The sequence below is a fragment of the Anoplopoma fimbria genome, chromosome 9 (genome assembly GCF_027596085.1).
Source record: "Anoplopoma fimbria isolate UVic2021 breed Golden Eagle Sablefish chromosome 9, Afim_UVic_2022, whole genome shotgun sequence".
Lineage (NCBI taxonomy): Eukaryota > Metazoa > Chordata > Actinopteri > Perciformes > Anoplopomatidae > Anoplopoma > Anoplopoma fimbria.
The window spans coordinates 9470895-9489152 of NC_072457.1; the positions used below are offsets into that span (position 1 = coordinate 9470895).

At 44.9% G+C, this 18258-nt stretch overlaps 1 protein-coding gene across 4 annotated transcripts in view; it reads right to left on the minus strand.

The window, feature by feature from the left end:
- dlc1 (DLC1 Rho GTPase activating protein) overlaps positions 1 to 18258 on the minus strand; it is a 78351-nt gene that overhangs the window by 7403 nt on the left and 52690 nt on the right. Inside the window, exons 1-7 of one of the 4 annotated variants that reach the window (XM_054603898.1) lie at positions 16562 to 16870; positions 10124 to 10195; positions 8338 to 8419; positions 7089 to 7152; positions 3116 to 4809; positions 2079 to 2258; positions 51 to 210 (exon numbers count right to left, since the gene is read on the minus strand). In XM_054603898.1, coding sequence (XP_054459873.1) covers positions 51 to 210; positions 2079 to 2258; positions 3116 to 4809; positions 7089 to 7152; positions 8338 to 8419; positions 10124 to 10195; positions 16562 to 16574 — 2265 coding nt within the window. In that variant the 5' untranslated portion in view covers positions 16575 to 16870. Of the gene's footprint in view, positions 1 to 50; positions 211 to 2078; positions 2259 to 3115; positions 4810 to 7088; positions 7153 to 8337; positions 8435 to 10123; positions 10196 to 16561; positions 16871 to 18258 lie in introns of those variants that run through there. The other 3 variants (XM_054603897.1, XM_054603895.1, XM_054603896.1) reach the window with 3 other exon arrangements.

Sequence of the window (18258 nt, forward strand, 5' to 3'; positions counted from 1 at the left end):
TACATCTGTCCATACATAGAATGTGTGTTTATTTGTTTACTTCATATTACCTGGTCGAGACACTGGTTGCGTAAATAGCGCATGGCCTGCTGGATTCCCTGAGGGAGGGGCTGGCCGGTTCGCTGGACGATGACTTGTAGTGGCACACCGAACACATTCCTGTCTTTGTAGTCCCGGACCTTGATGCGCTTCATAAACTTTGGCACAGCCCTGCAACATACACACACAAGAAAAGAAAACTCATCAATATGTGTTACATATTGGATATTAACATGACTTTAGCAATGTAGTTGTAAAAGGGTTTCTCAATGTCATGATATGCCTTCATTTTGACTCGGTCTCATACGGAGAGCCTACTTTGTAATTAACACATCTTATAATTACAAGGGTTCAACAGCTATGTTGAAAAAAGAAACGCCAACAGACATTACAAATTTTGACTCAAGAGATGGATATGTTACATTCTCAGACATGTTATTTAATGTAAAACCCTGCGAGACTAAATAACATCAGTACAGGATAAGCTCGGCTACCAACATGTGTGTGTGTTTTATATGTGTGTGCAATAAGGAAACCAAGCGTCTGTAGAATCCTGTCTCCAGGTTTATGAGAGGGGTGGATAAACAGGGTGAGGGGAGAACAGAGAGGGGGAGTAGGACGTAAAGATGGGTGTCAAAAGGGGAGGATCCCACCGCTTTATACATCCGCACAAAGTATCTGTCTCGCTGTTTGTTACTCTGTGTTTGTGTGTGTGTGTGTGTGTGTGTGTGTGTGTGTGTGTGTGTGTGTGTGTGTGTGTGTGTGTGTGTGTTTGTGTTTGGAGCAAGTGAACACTAAGTCTATAACCACAAACCCCGGAGTTAAAACATGCAACTCCGACCGTTTCACAAGAATGCACCAACAGATTTATGGCTGGGTATCCATCTGCATGGGTGTGAGTGTGTTTAGCAGAGAGACACTAGCGTGACTCAGGACAAGCTTGTCTTTGTAAAAAACAGCCGCTCACAAGACCACAGTTTGGGGAGAAAATGGAAAAAGGAGCACATTATGATCCCTGGCCGGAATTCTGAATATGTGTGGGCCTCCAGCGGGCAACAAGCGGCCTCTGTCTTCTAGTGAGCTCCAGCCTGTCATAAGACTGTCATAACGCCTTCTATTCCTGTCCAAGGAAGGCCTCGGGTGGAAGAAATATGGAAAGTGGAAAAACACAAGAAAATTATGCGAGCTTTCACTTTCCTCATTGGACCTTGAAAATAAGTATAACACTTCCTTGAGATGTTTCAAAAAAAAAAAGTAAAAACGGGTAAATGCTAATGTCTGTGTGGTTCTCAACAACATGATTTCACGATCCCCTATATCATATGTTTTGACTGGGAAGAATATCCAGTATTTTCTGGTCAACAAAGTCACATCTTTGTATATTGCACTGCTTTCCATTCAGGGCCTCCCTATAAAATGACCTATTTAATGGACTTTTCCCCAGTATTGGACTTCAGAAATAAAGAAAAAACGCGGATAAACAGATGGAACGAGTAGGTAAAAGTAAAATCGAATGACTGTAAAACATAATAGGTGCCATTAGATAATCAAGAGCAGCATATACACTGTCCTCAGACCAACATCTAGAAGTGTTAGAGAAGGTAGTTGTGGAGGAATAATTGTCGAGGACAGATCATTCCAACCTCAAGCTCTTGTAACACCGAGCGTGCGAATGGCCATGATTGCCCCGTTGAGAAAAAGACAATGTACGCCCCTTCCCAGCAATTACGGGCCTGGGAAAAGAATGTGAAACCCAACCTCTGTGGACAGCCGTCACCACACTATACAACAACCTGCAGATAGAGGGGATTGGGAGACGGGTGTGACGGAGGGGCAGCAGTTGGATGGATGGATGGCTGAATGGATAAATTCGAGGGCATCACTTACAAGGAATAATTAGCCTGAAGCAGAAGGCCTTCCGCATGACAAACAAGCCTCAGTGTGTGGCCCAAACAAGCACTATATGAAATCTACTTCTGCTCAATGCTCAATACTGTGTCCCTTAAACACGCATGTTAATGTTCCGCCATTCTACTCACCAGCTGAAGCCATGTTTGTTTGTAGGGGTGTGTCTCTCCAGCAGAGCAGTGAGCTGCAGCAGCGAGAGCTTCTGGAGCAGATTCATCTGGAGCACAGATTGGCAGCTAATCTGGAGCTGGGCCGAGGCCAAGCTTGGCCGGTGGGAGTTCTGGAAGCTGGGCCAGCGGAGTTTCTGTGGTCTGGAGTCGGTACAAGGAAAGAGAAGGAGAGAGCAGAAATTGAGATGTGATTTAAAAAAAAATAGCAGTTTAACTCTTGGGATACACGTCATGCTTTTGTGTACGCATAAAATGAGAAAATAACACAAATCCACACACAGGCTTTGTAGTCTTATGTGCCAAGTGATCAGTTCAGGGATTACGGGGATTTATGTTCACATCAATCAGGAGTCTGTCTTAAAGACTAAAAACTTGTACGGCCCCCCCCGAATGTGATTCTGCCTGTGGATTCCTGAAGAGACAGCAACGGTCCCCATGGAGACCAAACAGCATTCCAGAGTATCCAGCAGCATTACGTAAGGAGAGAAGTCTCAGCGTGTCCCCCTGTTCATCCTTTGCTGTCACTTTCTATGGAAAACTTTTTTTGTTGGAGCCTCAGCGTTAGTCTTTCTATTGTCTTGTTGTCCGTGAGCTTTCCATGAATTTAGATAATGTTTGACAGGAGTTTGACACAAAACTAAAGGCTGGAGCCCGTTTGTTGGAATTATAGTTGTCTCTGGGAGGATCAGTTCAACCAAACAGCAAAAAGTAGAACAGAAATGTATATAAAAGTAGGTTTTCATTGCAACAGAAGAAATAGTCACATTAAAACGATTTGAATGGGGAGTTTTTATTGCTGTGAGCCCAATAAAGATAATTTGATTCACCTCTTTTATATTTGGATGGAGGCAGGTGGCTCAGAGGTTTATATCTCAAAACCACAACAAGATACCATGAGTGGTAGGTGAGATTTTTACATTTTTATTATTTGAGTGAACTGACCCTTTAATGGTTATACAGTATCAGTCAGAAGACAGTTTTCCTGCAGCTTTACTGACCTGCTGGTTCTGGTTAGAGACGCCCCGACACCAGAATCTCTTCTCTCTCTCATCCCTTCCTCTCCCTCTCCCAGCGGGTTTCCTGTGCTGTCTTGGTCACTCCCATTCTCCGTCTCCTCCAGCCGGTTCTGCAGAGGGGAGGACGGGCACGGGGAGGCCGAGTCCAGCGCTGAGTCTGAGTCTCCCTCCTCCTCTTCATCCTCCTCCTCTTCCTCCTCCTCGCCGGCCACAGCCTCTGACCAGGCGTTAACAAACCGCTGCAGGCCGCTGACGTGTTGTAGCACTTGCTCCAGTTTGCGTTCATCCCCCTCTTCCTCCTCTCCCTCCTCCTCCCTCTCAGTGTAGGGGACGTTGTCATAAAAACTGAGACGACTGTCGACGGAGTCTGAGGAGCAATGGCGCTGGCATCTACTTTGCCGCCCCCTGAGGATCACAGAGTTCCCGTTATCATTCCCATTGTTATTGCGTGAACTCCCGCCCTCCAGGGCTTTGGGGAAGGTTCCAGGCTTGTGACCTTCCGGTAAGTAGAAGAAGATCATGCCGTCCTCTCCCTCCTCCTCCTCTTCTTCTTCTTCTTCTTCTTCAGCATGTCTGCTATTGTCTCGATCACTGCAGTTGTTCCTGCGGTTCTGCTCATCAACTGTCATCCCATTACTAGCTTGGCAGGGGATGGGTGGGGCGGATTTGGGTGGGGGCGTTGGCTCGCAACCCGAAGCTTGTTCAGGAACGCTGAATGGATCGAAACCCTCCAAATACATTCCTCCCCGCTTACTAGAGCCTGCCGCTGTGCTGTGGCTGCGAGCGCGAGTCACCGGGCTCGGTGTGCTCACTGCACTTCCACTGCTAGCTTCGGACTGGCTGCTCCCAGTACTTCCAGTGCTGCCGTTGCTGGTCTGAGTGGAGTAGGATACAGAGCGATTCCGGTTAAGTGTCATAGTCTGGGTGGGATTGCGGTGGTGATTGAGGTTCTGGTTGAGGTTGAGACTGGAGATGTCCACACAGTTGAGCCTCCGCAGCTTGTCATCGTCCAGACCCTCTTTGATGACAGGGCCACTGATTTCTATCTTCCCTCCAGTGGCGCTCCCCTTCTTCTTCCTCTTGGAGGAGGTGCCGCTGCGCAGCCGTAGACTCTCCATCCTCTTGAGGAAGCTCTTCGCTCTTGAGCGTGTGCTTTTGCCGCTGCCGCCTCCTCTGTCCAGACTTCCTACTAGTCCTACCATCCCTGTTTTCACATCAAAGGTGAACTGTCCGAGCGTCTCCAGGGGCGATGGAGGCATCCCATCAGACAGAGAGTCCTCATTAGCGCACCCTGACCCGCCTGTGCCCGAGGACGAACACATGCTAGCTACAGAGCTGGCTCGAGTGGCACCGGCGGTTGCAGCTTCGTTTGACAGGGCCGCGCCGTGGCTCTTCTCTTCTCCTCCTACTCTTCCTCCACTCCCGCTGCTGTGGATGGAGCCCACTTCAGGCTGCTCACTGAGGTCCGTCAGCACACTCTCCGAACTATTGCCTTCACACAGGGCGAGCTTGCCTTTCTGGGATAATTGGTCCTTGGGGAATGGGGGTAGGGCAGCGTCTGTGGGCAGTGAGGAGAAAACCTCCAGCTCCTCCATACGGGACCAGCGCTTGCTGTCCCTCTGGAAGGTCCAGCGGCCACTGATGGCACAAGGCTCGTCCTCATCGGAGTCCTCGCTCTGGATAAAGGAGAAGGAGGGGATAAGGGATAGGGAGAAAGATACAGCGAGGAGAGGAGGAAAATAGAGAGGGAGGGAGACGAACCGTTAGAGGACATTATGTACTGCTACGTTTTCCATTTCTTTTCCAACATTCCTCACCTTGGTCCAGGAAACTTTCTGGAGTTATGGAATTTTTAAAGTAATTGTTGCACTTGCACATTGCCTTGTGTGCATTCACGTTCTGATCCCATTTATCGATGGATCTAATTGTAAACTGTATGAAATGAACTGATGTACGATGGCTGTCACTAAGCTTTCACAACAAAAGAACCATAACACACAAACATCTGATGAGGAATTATTCTTGGAGGATGCATAACATGCCAATAATCTCTGTGGTGAAGCATATGACTCCAAGCAAAGACATCCATGGTCAGCCAGTAAACAGGAGTCGGTCACTTCCTGACAACATGGACAATACATACACAAGACAAAGACAAAAAGTGACCATTACTGAGTGGCATAGAGTGCACAGGCATCTTTTCTTTAAAGTGCACACACCTCCCCCAGTTTGGTTAATCTATCTCAGGGCCTGGAGGGAGTTCAGGAAATTCCATCATGACCCCCATAGCTCACAATGCAGCCGGCCAGACTGGGGTCGTTCCCCCCCTACAGTCTTTATCCCCTCTGTCTGTGCATATAAACAGACAGCGTCACTGATACGCTGCTACTGTCAATCCTTATTCTTTCTCCATGACAGAGATATCCAGCCTCTTTCAAACACACACCATCGTACAGACTGAGCTGAGCTGGGAGTTTCCAAGGAGACATCTTCACAGTTCACAGTCACAGGGCTCATAAAACCAAACCACAAATCACAATTTAACCTCCTCCTCCTTACATTTCTAAAGCCATATCTATAATCTGAACATCCCAAAAAGTTCAGAGAGCAAATTACTTGAAAGGTTTTTAAGCAATTATCAGAATCCCCTTTAGAAAGATGCCAGGAAATTAACAGTTTAGAATAAAAAAATTCCAGTGGAGAGATGATAAAATGCACAAATCCATGTTCCACTAGTTGAGTGCCAGCGTTCCATTTTTACCGCTCGAATGTGTCCACATCCAGGCATCATTAATTTTATGTTTTTGCAGTGGAAACATGTTAAATTCAAATAAAAGTGAAAAATAAGTGTGATCTATTCATGCTAAGTTAATGATTTAAATGCCCGTTCCATTGTGGCTCTCTTTTTCAAGTTATGTTAGTTGGAATGTGAGATAACCGCATGGAGAGCGGTGATTGGCCCATAGTGCGTCTACCATTTATCAACATTCTGGAGATATGTTATCCTCAAACCATCAAACCACCAAAGCGTTCACTGTAACGGTAGGCGCTTTGAACGTCACAAGAGATTCCTGCAGAATAAAAACTATTTATTTTTATTGACTGATAGAAAGAACAAACCAGAAAGAACGACAAACGGAGATGGAGATTTAAGAGAGAGGGAATGTTGAGACACGAGGAGATCAGTGCATTCCTAAGCTGTCTAAGGGAGGGGGGGGGGACACCTCTACTCTTGTTGACTCCTGAAATGAAAGGTGACACAGAAAGGGTCATCCTAATGAATACCGCCACACACAGAACAAGGATGTTACTATGTACCACTTAAGTCCGTTTGGAATTAAGGTTGCTTCGTAGAAAAAGGAGCAGTGAACAGTGTAGGTCAGTGTTTACTTGAACATTCACTTAAACTGGGATATTCAAACAATCGCCCTCCTTTCTTCCAATAGAGCTGCTTCCTTGAGAGTGAAATTTAAGAATGTTGTGTTTGAGGGAGTTCAATTTATCCTTAAAGCTACTTAAATACATAACATATTGTGCTCATTGAAAGACCCTTAAGAGCGTGATCACAGACAAGAGATGCATTCTGGCTCGTTCTGCAAAGGTGCCACAAAAGCAGCACACAAACTCCTTTTATGGTGAGCCAGAATTATGAGGAAGTATTTGAGAAAGAAGGGGAGCATGCCTTGAGTAGGGGGAGGTCCTGGTGAATTCAACCCATTCATTTAGACATTAAAGCTATCCTCCTTCCCCCTAGGGTCCTCACAGCCCACTTGATATAGAAATAAACCCAACAGGTGCCTTCTCATTAAAGAAGATGAGAGAAAAACACAGCTTCGCCCTGTGGCCAAGAGTGAACTGAACGTTGAGGTGAGGGAATGCAGTTGTGGTTGAGGAGACTCGCACAGGGGCTTTTCAGAAAGGCGTGGAGTTAATGTGTGTGTGCATGCGCACTTACTCTTTTTCTTTGCGGTGATATCTCCAGTCTCATTAGAGCACACTTGTTGAGGGTGTTCAGTCTCCTGCAAAAACACACACACACACATGCAACATTGAACACAATTAAAATCGACTTTAAAGTATTCTAGCTACTGGATTTTTTTCCTAAACACAAACCTCTCACCACCAAGAGGATGTATGATGGAAGAAAGGATGAAACAGGACGGAAAACAGAAGAGGGGAAGAGAAAGACAGAGGGGGATTTTGGGTAAACCCGGGCTGGCTAATGAGCTGCTGAAGGATAATCTCCACATGAGTGGGAAGAGAAAGAGAGCGAGACAGAAAAGGAGAGAGCAAGGAGAATGAAATCTGCTGGAGTGGTGACGAAAACTTGGGGAGGGGACAGAAAGCTTATCCCCCCGGCCACCTGGAGAAGGAGAGCGAGAGGGTGGTGGTGGTGGTGGTGGTGGTGGTGGTGGGGTCCACCCTCTAGAGAGCTCTTAGAGGAGATCATGTAACAATGGAGAGATGAAGGGATGGGAACTGGGGGATAGTTGGGAGTTGTGGGGAGGGGGTGAAAGGCTGCCAAGAGAGGAGACATTGAGATGATAGCTTCCAGATGTATGGAGGGACACCTGCTGTGGTTTATTACGTAGAGCTGGAATTTGATGAAGGACTCGACTCCATTAAAGAGCCATTAACTTCCTCCTCATATGCTAATTAATATCGCAGGGGCACAAACTAGGATGCAAACCAAGTCCTCTCCATTGATACTCATTGTCATTTAGCCCTTTCTCTCACCCACACACTAAGATGTCTGAAACTTTATACAAACAAAGCTTAGAAACCATTTGTTCCCCAGTTGTGGGCAGCAAATGAAGCAGAGTGTCACGTTTCCTACAGCATGAAAAGACTGAATGTAGTGAGCCTTGCGTGACCGTAGCATCCAGAGATATGTGCTTGCCAGGACGATACGAACACAACATCAGAGAAGGAAGATAATACCGAGAGACTGAGATATGGCCATAGAAACCGAAAATGGAGAGAGGATAAAGGTGCAGTGCATGGCTCCAAAGTGCTTATCATGTCACTCTTTCATCTCATCTGCAAATTCCCAAAGCATGCCTCCTTTTGAAGTCATGCCCTCATGGTTTCATTTTGGGGGGGGAAACAAGAGTGAGGAGAAGAGGAAGAATGAGAAAGGTTGCGCATAACATCAAAAGAAAGAGAAAAGATGCATGGAAGGTTCAGTATGACTCGTATCTCACCTGCAGAGAGCCTCAATAGCGTCCCGGTCGAGGAAGTCATGGTCTCGGGTGACTGAAGAGATGTCGATGGGGAACTGGGCATCTAAACAGAGAGGGTCTGATTAGTGTGGGCATCTTCCTGCCGCTGATTGGATCAATGAGTTCAGATAAAACTAAAGATATACAACCCCTGGCGTCGGAAAACACCCACCCACTCAGACACCCACCAGGGCCTTCCGTCCCACCTTCTACCCCCATACAGCCTCGATGAAAAGCAAGAAAGAGGAAGTGGCGTCTTAGCCGACCAAACAAACACAGCTGCAGCTTTCAGAGCCGGCAGGCAGGGGGGATGTGGAGCACAGAGGGAGAGAACAGGGGATTGATTGAAGAATGACAATAGGTACTCCACTGCTGCTCAGAGGGTCCCACTTCCTTTTCTCCTTCTCCCTCTTTCTCCCAAGTCTACCTCATTAACAGGATCACTTACTCACCGAGTCATAGCGTAAGTAATGGCTAACAGTTGAGGTGTGCCTTAAATCATGAAGAATATTCAAGCAGTCCGGCACAGGGATGGATGGACAGATTTGAAGATGTTTCCTGGAATGTGTTGACCCAACCCATAATGGGAATCTTGCATCTCAACCCCTCCTGAGGGGGCGATGATGATAAGAAAATGCTGTTTAAAGTGAGGCCAGCACCTTTAGCCTACTGTACTGAATAAGGCCTATCAGTCTGCTTATCTTTAGTGGGGCAATAGTCCTGACAGCACAGACAATAGAGATTGTCCCACGGATACATGGGAAGGAAAAATGCGTCATGCATCGGCACAAATTCCTGTCGAGGCGGCTGCAAGCGACAAAAACCCAGCGACGGTGTAAATTCTGCACAGTGATTGATTGAAGTTTGCACTTTTGTGTTGCTTTTCGTCTAACTATAAAAGCAGTCTCATCACCTGTGCAAAGGCACAATGAGCTTTCCGTTCCAAGAGGAAACCCTTCACAGTTAAGTGGCAACAAGCAATGATAAGTTGACAATGGGAGCTTGGTCCTGCTGTCATCGTCCTGTAGTTACATAAGGGCAACTGGTAGGCCCATGCCATAATATAGTTGGAGTAGCTATATTGAGTGTAAAGAATGTTTGATGTATTTCAGTGACTGCTTATTTTAAAGTCAAGGGTCAGGCAAAGCCATTCTTTCTCAACCACATGTCATTGTATCAGTATCTTTAGAGGGTATAGAAAGGTTTTTGGGGTTATTTTAACGAGGTATGAAAGACCTTTGGTTCTCAAAGAGTTACTATGTAGGTCAAGATATAGTTAACGTTTGGAATATAGTGTCCTATGGTTTATGTAGCCCTTCCTGCATAAGAATAGCAAAGCACTTGTGCTAAGGAAAAAACACAACCCATGCTCCTCTGGAATGTTGTGCTGTGTGTGGTATGTATGCATGCGGAGGCGCAAGTGTGCATGTTTGTGTTTCTTTATTTGTGCTTGAAATAGAGAAGTCTTCTATATGAGCTAAAAATCATGAGTTGAAACTTACCAAAGAGGTGTGTGATCAATGTGTGAAAATGTTGTAGATCTTCTCCGCTGATTTCAACTAAGATTTTTTTTCTCAAATTGCATTGGTTTGGTAAAATAACTGCCTTTTAGAAAACTCACGTCACCAAAAGTAACATAACCTGGAAAATATGTCTGATTACGCCGCAATTCCGTTCATTACTGTGGCTTTTTCATCTCAGCACCAGCAGATGTCTTCATTATTGCCACATGAGATGACAGTGGGTGGTGTCTAGGAGAGCGTCTTACCTTCGTAAAGCTGGGCGTACTGTGGGAACCCTGCTGCTCGGAGCCACGTACAGGCCTCTTTGGCTTCGATCTCTGCAGAGGAGAAAAAAGTGGAAGAAAACAAAGGCATGTTAGGTGTTGTGGGAGATTGTTAGGTGTTATGTTATGTTATGATTTCTAAAAGTCAACCTTATTCCAATATCCAGACAAAACTCTGGAACGTAGCACTCCAACATGCTAGCAGCGTACCAAAAGTGAACCCCTTGACCTTATTAGCTATCTCATACTTGGTCACTCTCCTCTCACATGCTTCTAAAGCTTGAGCTCAAAGCATCATTCGTGCAAAATGTGTTAACCCCCTCACACGCCAAGTGTGTGCCACTTAAGCTCCTTATCCAGGTAAAGCAGTGGTATTTGCTGTTCACACAGATCTCCAACAGAAAACGTCTATTAGGATTGTTTTACCATATGACAAATGCTTTTGTTTGTTTTCTGGGTTTGATTTTACATACATCTTGTTAAATCAGTGCTGCCCTTCAGCTTCTGTTCCATTTCAAGAACCTCCATTGATTAAGATGCACGCAGGAAAGGTTTTACAAACATATCAGATGCACGGTTCTCAAATGTCCATCAATGCCATTACTAAAGTCGAACATGTTCACAACGCTTTTACAACACTGCCAGACACACTCTTTCAAAACTCCCTTTAAACACAAGGTGTGACATTTGGGCTTGATGTGCTAAATACCAACTGAATGTTGAGGTCCACTGTGTTAGAGGAGCCATGGTGATGTCCCCCAATTATCTGTGAAGCCATTTAGTTGACATGTGCCAAATAGCTGGCCGAACTCCACCCTCCTCAATAAGTCCATCACCCCCACAGCCAGCAGTTTGTGAAGGAAGACGGACAGAAACATGTCTCGAAGCCTTAAGGATCTGACTTTACAATGTCCTCTTTAGAGGAATGACAGCAAGTACAAATGTAGCACAACCTTGAGAAAAACCTAAACAAAACCAGTGGAACAAAGGCAGGAAAAGACGGGTAAACCATTGACTAAAGTGACAATACAGGGAATGACTACAAAACATGAAAGCTAAATACTTATTAATATATGTGGGAAGTGTGTGTGAAGTCTGAAATTCAGGCAGTATAATTAAAACGTTTCCGTTTCTCATTGTACAATCCTTGCATTTAGACATTACAGTGATGTCCTTTACACTTGTAGAACGGGTACTATGTTTAGCTGAGCAAGGCTAAATTACAATAAGGAAGGGTTGGAATTTTTTTTCTTCTCAGGAACAGGAGAATAAAAAGATAACAGATTGTGCCTCAAGAAAGATTAAAGGTGTTACAGTACTCGTTAGAAGAGCTATAAAGATGATACAAAGATATATGTGTAATAAATAATGACATTGACCCGTGGGAATAGGCTTGATGTGGACAAAATAACGGTGATCATAAAGGACTGGCAGACAAACAGACAGGCCAGAAGAAGACTGCTCCAGCAAAGGGTCTGGTCTGGACCATATACGAGCATTTACATACCAACAACAAGCCTAGACGGCAGACAAACCCACTAACAACAAGGTGTGACGCGACCAAAACAGGGTCTCCCTTCTGCCACTGCAGGGGCCAACACTCCTGAAGCAACCGCTGTGACACCAGCATGCACCCCAGTGTCAAATAACACATTAAAAACTATGTTTTAACGCTGATCTATTTGACAAATGAGCTCTAATTTTCCTTGTGGATGTGAAATTCTCAGAAGCGGCGTGTTTGGTGCCTAGTATTTTCGGAGCGTAGTGAACCCGGAGGAGCGCAGAAATCCAAGGGGGATAATTATACCAACATTCTTGAAAGCAAAGCTCTGCACCGAGATAGATAGTCTTCTGTTGGCTTGTGCATCTGTGTGTGTTTGTAACTGTGTGCTCATGCAATTCTGTGTGTGTTTGCAAAGACAGACCTCATGTTTAAAGACAAACCCACTCGAAAGACAGTAAAGCTATTGAAATGCAAATTAGACATACAAACACGTGGTTAGCTTTCCACCCCCAGACCCAGAAAAGAGGGCTATGGGATCCATTAAGTATCTTTTGGGAGAAGCTACCCAGTGACACACCCCATTGGGCTAGAATGTGTGTCAAATCTACTTTACATTGACATAATGTGGACTTAGTTTTGCCTTTGAAACTAAATAAAGACAACCGTATTCACCATGCATATGAATAAGACTGAATAATATTTGTCACTGCACCGCATTGTGTCTCCGTTTATTCAAAGAGTGGAGCAAGAATATGTTTCTATCTTTTGTTTGGCTGCAGGAAGTGGACAGGGGCATGGGGCATCTGGCACAAACAACCTAACAATAGAGCCGCGGACACAAACAGCCCTATGTATAAAAATTAAGAATAAAAGAGTTTTACAAGAATATCCAAGGCTCATAAAAATGTCACATTACAACACCAAGCGTGCTCTTTTACATTCCTGTTTGATTCCATAACTTGAGATTCATGGGTATTATTTAATTTTTTTGTCTTCCCTCACTGTCCATTCGAATTCCCAAGCCCTCGCCAGGGAACTACCTCACTTCCTCTTCCTGCTTCCCTTACAGGAAGAGAGCTGAGCGGCGCTGCAGTGACTGCCGACCACCCGGCTGTAAGGCCCTGCCTTCGTTTGTTCCCGGCCAGATAATAGGCGGGGAGGCAGCCAAGACAAACATTGGCTCCGGGGATTGTGTGTGCTTACCAAACGTCCTCATGGCGAACGACAGCCACAGAGCCACACTGGACTAATGTGTGTTTTACAGTAAGAGCTTAACATCACTGAGTTATCCTCAAGTAGAAAAACAGAAGTACGCTACCTTGATAAGGATGGTGATATTTGGCCTACATGTGCCAAGTTGGCTGAAGTACTGCAGATTAGTAATGTGAAAGGAGTCAGACCAGTGTCAAAGCTAAGAAGCCATACGGTTCTGAAAATAATCCACGGCTAATGCTATGCTATGCAGTGTAATTTCAGGAGCAGCACATTCATGAGGCATTTATTTGCATGTTTAGATTTACTTTTTCCCCCATGTAGTAACAACTGTATGGGATGAAAGTTAGTGCAGATAAATGTAGTAAATCCCAAAGACATGCGGCAGTCCACGAGAACTTTGAGCCTTTTGTCATTTTGACCCCAGTGACCTCAGGCTATGAACTACAGGTGTAACATAAGGTATCGGCAACCTGTCACTTCCTGACTGCAAAAGGTAACCTTCTGCTAAACAAGATCTTTCTCCTCTTTGGTCATCTATCACCATCTCTGGTTGCGGCGTGGTGTGTTTTCCAGACGGACAGACAGACAAACAAACAGCTGGATGGATTAATACTTGAATCTGAGCATGGACCAGGACTTCTGGTGCTGCTGAGAGAGGCCACACAGGATGTCTGAAACATGTCCGTCAGGTGGGACAGAGAGACAGATGGATATGTGGCTAAAACAGGACTGGCCTCATGCTGACAAGTCACATGGAATAAATGTTACAATCTCTGATAATATGGACACATTTTAAGCTAAATGTTTTACTCTGTGGACTGAAATGCAGACAAATCCTCTCAGTTGGAGACAAAAATGAGCCACACACAAGTTTGGCTGACGTGAACACAGTGAGACACACTCTTTTTCTCAGCGGGATACAAAGATGAGAGCGATTATCAGCAGATAACATGACAAGTATAAGAGCCAATCCGATGCAAATAGAGATTAAAATGGCCCACATGTGGCCTTTCTCCTGGTATTTGGCCAAAGCTGGACTGTGAGCTGCCAGTTGGGGTTAAGCGTCACTCACTGCCAAGCTGTATCTACTTCTAAAATTAACCATCACAGTCTTTTCTTTGCTTTCCTTTCCCCTGCTCCCACCCTCATCTCCTCTGCACTCTCTGCTCATTTCAATTCTGCTCGCCCCTTCTCTTCTCTCCTTTCCTGTGGCAGGAAATTCTCAAAGTTCCCCTCCATTGCAGGAGGCAGCGGGATGTTGTTCGGCCGAGCCTGAACGCTCAGCTCCAGTGGGAGTTTGTCAGCAGCTGGAAAGCGAAGGATGCTGCTCCCCACCTCAAAAGGCCCTTCTACATACATGGCAAACTGGAGGTCAAGAGTCTGAATACAGTTATCAACGGCTGTGGCTTTGAAGTTGTCAGATTAAGAAGAATGCCTGACTAACAACTGTTTGGAATTGAGGTGGCTTATCTGGAATCACCCGATCATCGCTGGGTCTCAAAGTGCCGACTGTAAACCAAACCAAAAGGCAGGCAGGAGGGGTTCTTATCAACTCCAGGTCTGAGAGGCTGATTTCTGAAGGAGCTGTGAAGTGGGCCTAGACAGGTGATGTGATAAACCAGGCCAGACTCTGTGGCTCAACTGTAATCTACAACAAGCAAAGCCAGGAGCCTGGATGCTGCCGATGTTTGTCCTCTACCTCAACGGGGACAAGGACAAGCTCCTGATGAGTCCATGAACTTGAAGAGAGTTCATGATCTGAGGCTTTGTCAATCTATTTCATGTGCCATCGTTATGCCATTAACAGCTCGAATCAGTTTAATAGCACCAGGACAACAGCCTTTTTTTTTTTTTTGACCAATGTAAAAAAAAAAAAAAATCCCTCCAGTACTCTACTGGAATGCAAAGATGGACGATAACAGATCTTTCTTCCAAATGGGTATCATGTTTTGTGATTCCACGGTTGAGACAGCTGGTGTTCGCTGAGAAGGTCTGGCTGTTAGCTAAGTGAGACGATGCCAGGACCATCGCCATCTGGCTGGCCTAAAGCTATGACACACACACACACACACACACACACACACAAACACACACACACACACACACACACACACACACACACACACACACACACACACACACACACAGAAAAAGAATAATGAGGTTTCCACCAGTGGTCCATTCCAGTTACAGGGACTGGCACGGAGGCTGGGACAGAAACGCATGCAAACTCACAGCTGGTCCAGATGGATCATCGCAGAGCTAACCCCACAGTCCCCCGTGCTCTGTGATGACAGATTTATGCTCATATAGAGGGCCCTAGCCGTGGATCAGGTGACCAGCCGTATTCAAAGCATTTTACACAACCAGATGACAGCCTACCTGCCTCCCCCCCCTCCCCCATTGACAGCTATCCATTCGTAATCAGAACCCAGAACAGCCTGGCACCCTCAGCAGACGGACGGTTAGAGCAGAAATGAACATATGTGTCTTCTCACAGGACACGAAGAAACGGCGTGCCAGCTGGATGTAAATCTTTCAGATAAGGCCCCCAGCTCACTTCCTGTTTCACATAGAGTGCAGTGAAGTGTGTTTCCTTCTGTTGCTCTCCTCCCAACAAACCCTACCAAAACTACCTCCTGAACCATCTAGTCCCATCCCTGATTGACAGAAGAGATATGAAGCAGAACAAAGAGTGAGTTAAAAATAGTGGTTTCCTAGTATTTCTGTAACTGGACTACTCCTTCTGTTGCACAGTGTGTGTAGAACTACTGAGTCAGTGTTATACAGTCTCTACGTTACAAGTTCCTGACGGTGGTGTTCATCCACCTCTCATCACCATTGGCTCGGTGTCTTTCAGCACATTCTCAATGGTTTTATGGCTCCACTGTGCTCATAGCTGTTCCAGGCCTGAGAAAGCTGATAAGGAGCCATGCGTTGGAACGCACAGTTAATAACAACTCCCAAAGAGGAAGCACTAAAAGCCCACGAATCAAGTTCAGCCTGCCAGCACAGGGCTGAAAACGGGGGACTTTATACAGCCACAACACATCCACCTCAGACCCCCACCCACCACCACCCCTCCTGAGCAAAAGGTCGGCAGTCAGGCAAAAGGCACGGGCAGTTAAACCAACTGGAGGCAGAAGTGTGGCGGACTGGTTCCATACCTTCTGAGACCCTGTTTCCCCACACGGATCAAGCTTCCATTGAGTTGCGAGTTGTCTGGAAGCTCCCCTGCGCTGTGTGCGTAAGAAGGGAACTACTTTCTACAACTATTTTATTTTAAATTAAAAGATCCTCGCATGTTTTTTTTTTTGCGTAACATGGGGAAAAAAAATAAAAAATAATCATAAAATAAGTCATTTCTTTTTGTATTGGGGACATTAGAGACGCAGAGTTGGGAGGTTTCTGATCTGACAGCCTGCAGCGCTGCGCCATAAAGACGACTTAAAGACTGCTGTATTTGAGGGTTACAGTCAAACCAGAGGGTGTATTTGAGGCTTACATTCAAAGCCAAAAAGTGGCTTGAAAACTAAAAAAAAAAAAAAAAAATAAGCAAACTGTAGACTCCTGATTATCTAAACCGGTGAGCTATAATCTACATCTAATGGATACAACAGGAAAGGCTCTAACTTAAAATAGAAATAGAAAAACCGTTTAAAAAAAGAATGAATTGAAGTTAAATGATGGCATTGACTTACGTGTTAGCATCATTTCGTAATGTCTAAAGCTTCAGCGTAAAAAAAACCAAACTCCCGGCCGTCCACAGTCAGCTCCGCTCCGCTGCTAGGACGAAGCCCGCATGATAGATCCAGCTCACACTACACAGTCGGGAATGCAAATGTCCCCCAGACTGCGGGACAGTAAATCCATGTTGTTTAAATTAAATATATATATTTTTTTTTTTTTTGTTTGTTGTTGATCTGGCTGCAATAACACACAGAGAATTCCCACAACTCTTCCCAACAATCCTTCCGACGGCGGTGAGTCCCCTTGAATGAAGCGCTCCACAAGCAGGAATGTGAATGGAGAGCTGTGTGATTCAAGCTCTAGGAATGGGCGACTCTGCCGTGGCTCCACCCTCCCTCCATCCACCCTCCACCCTCCACCCAACCCCGCAACCTCCGACCCCGCTGCTCTCCACCTGATACGGAGCTGGAGACACACGGGTCCACACTCAGGGACAACCTCCAACGTGTGTAGGGAAGAAGTTGATGACAATGTCAGGTCATAAGAGTGTGAAAATGGCGCACTTTATCAGGACACCATATCGCCTCCTTTGGTCTGCACTTCATCCGTTAACGTCTGCTGATCTTCTCATTTCAAAAAAATAAATAATAATATTAATATATATATGAAATAATATATCAAATATAGTATAAAGAGAGATTATGAGGAATACAGGAAGTATATATTAATTAAATAAATATTAATTATTGAACTGTGGAAAAGGGGTAGGATTAAACAAGTGTTACACTTCTTCCTACTCCTTTTCAGACATATCAATTGAATGTATGTAATTTTTTTTTTTTCTTTAGTGAAATAATTGGCACATCGCTTTTGTTTATTGTAGTGTCATGTTTTTTATTTTGTTTGGTGTTATTTGCGATGTTTGATTTGTATTTTGATATGTCTGAAATAAATAAATGAAATCAAATCAAATCATTATTGGTTTTTTTTTTTTTCTAATCTAATTGACTGATTTTACTTAAATAAAACTAAAATAAAATGAAAAAAAAAAAAAAAAATGTCTACCAAACGTTACCCATATTCAATCCAAAGCGCGCCCCCAGGACTCCTCCTCGGTTCATTTCAGGTTGTGCCCCCCCCCTAACTCGGAGGTCTCGGTGCCCGGTTTGCATTTCATTAGAAAGTTCTGGAGACAACTGGGAGACGCTCTTTTGTGTCGCCAGATTAAGTCTGAAAAGCGCAAGTGGCGCAGTGAATAGAGAGCTCTGTTCCAGGTATGGTAATGCCCGCGGTCCTGCCCCTCTCCGTGGCGCGCCTGACGCACGTACACCACGCACAGGTTGACCAAACAACAACAACAACACGTTCAGTCCCTGGCTGCAGATTTGAAGAGGCCTTAATGATTGTGAACTCTGATAGCACTGCCCTTGGTAAGCATTTACAAAGGAAGTCAATGCAATCGCTGTAATCAGTAGGTTTAATAAGTCTGAATGTGCCCTGTGTGTATATGGCAAGTTTATAAAAAAAAAACTATTTATTTCTATCTCAAAATGTATTTTCTTTTCGCACCAGAATAAAAGTTGCGGTTTTAAACAACTGTATAATTTACAATCCGTGCATCATTTGGATAGGAAAAGTGTTGAAACCTCCCTCATATTTTCTTTCCGATTTAAATGTTCTATGTCTTTGTGTGGATAACACATTACTC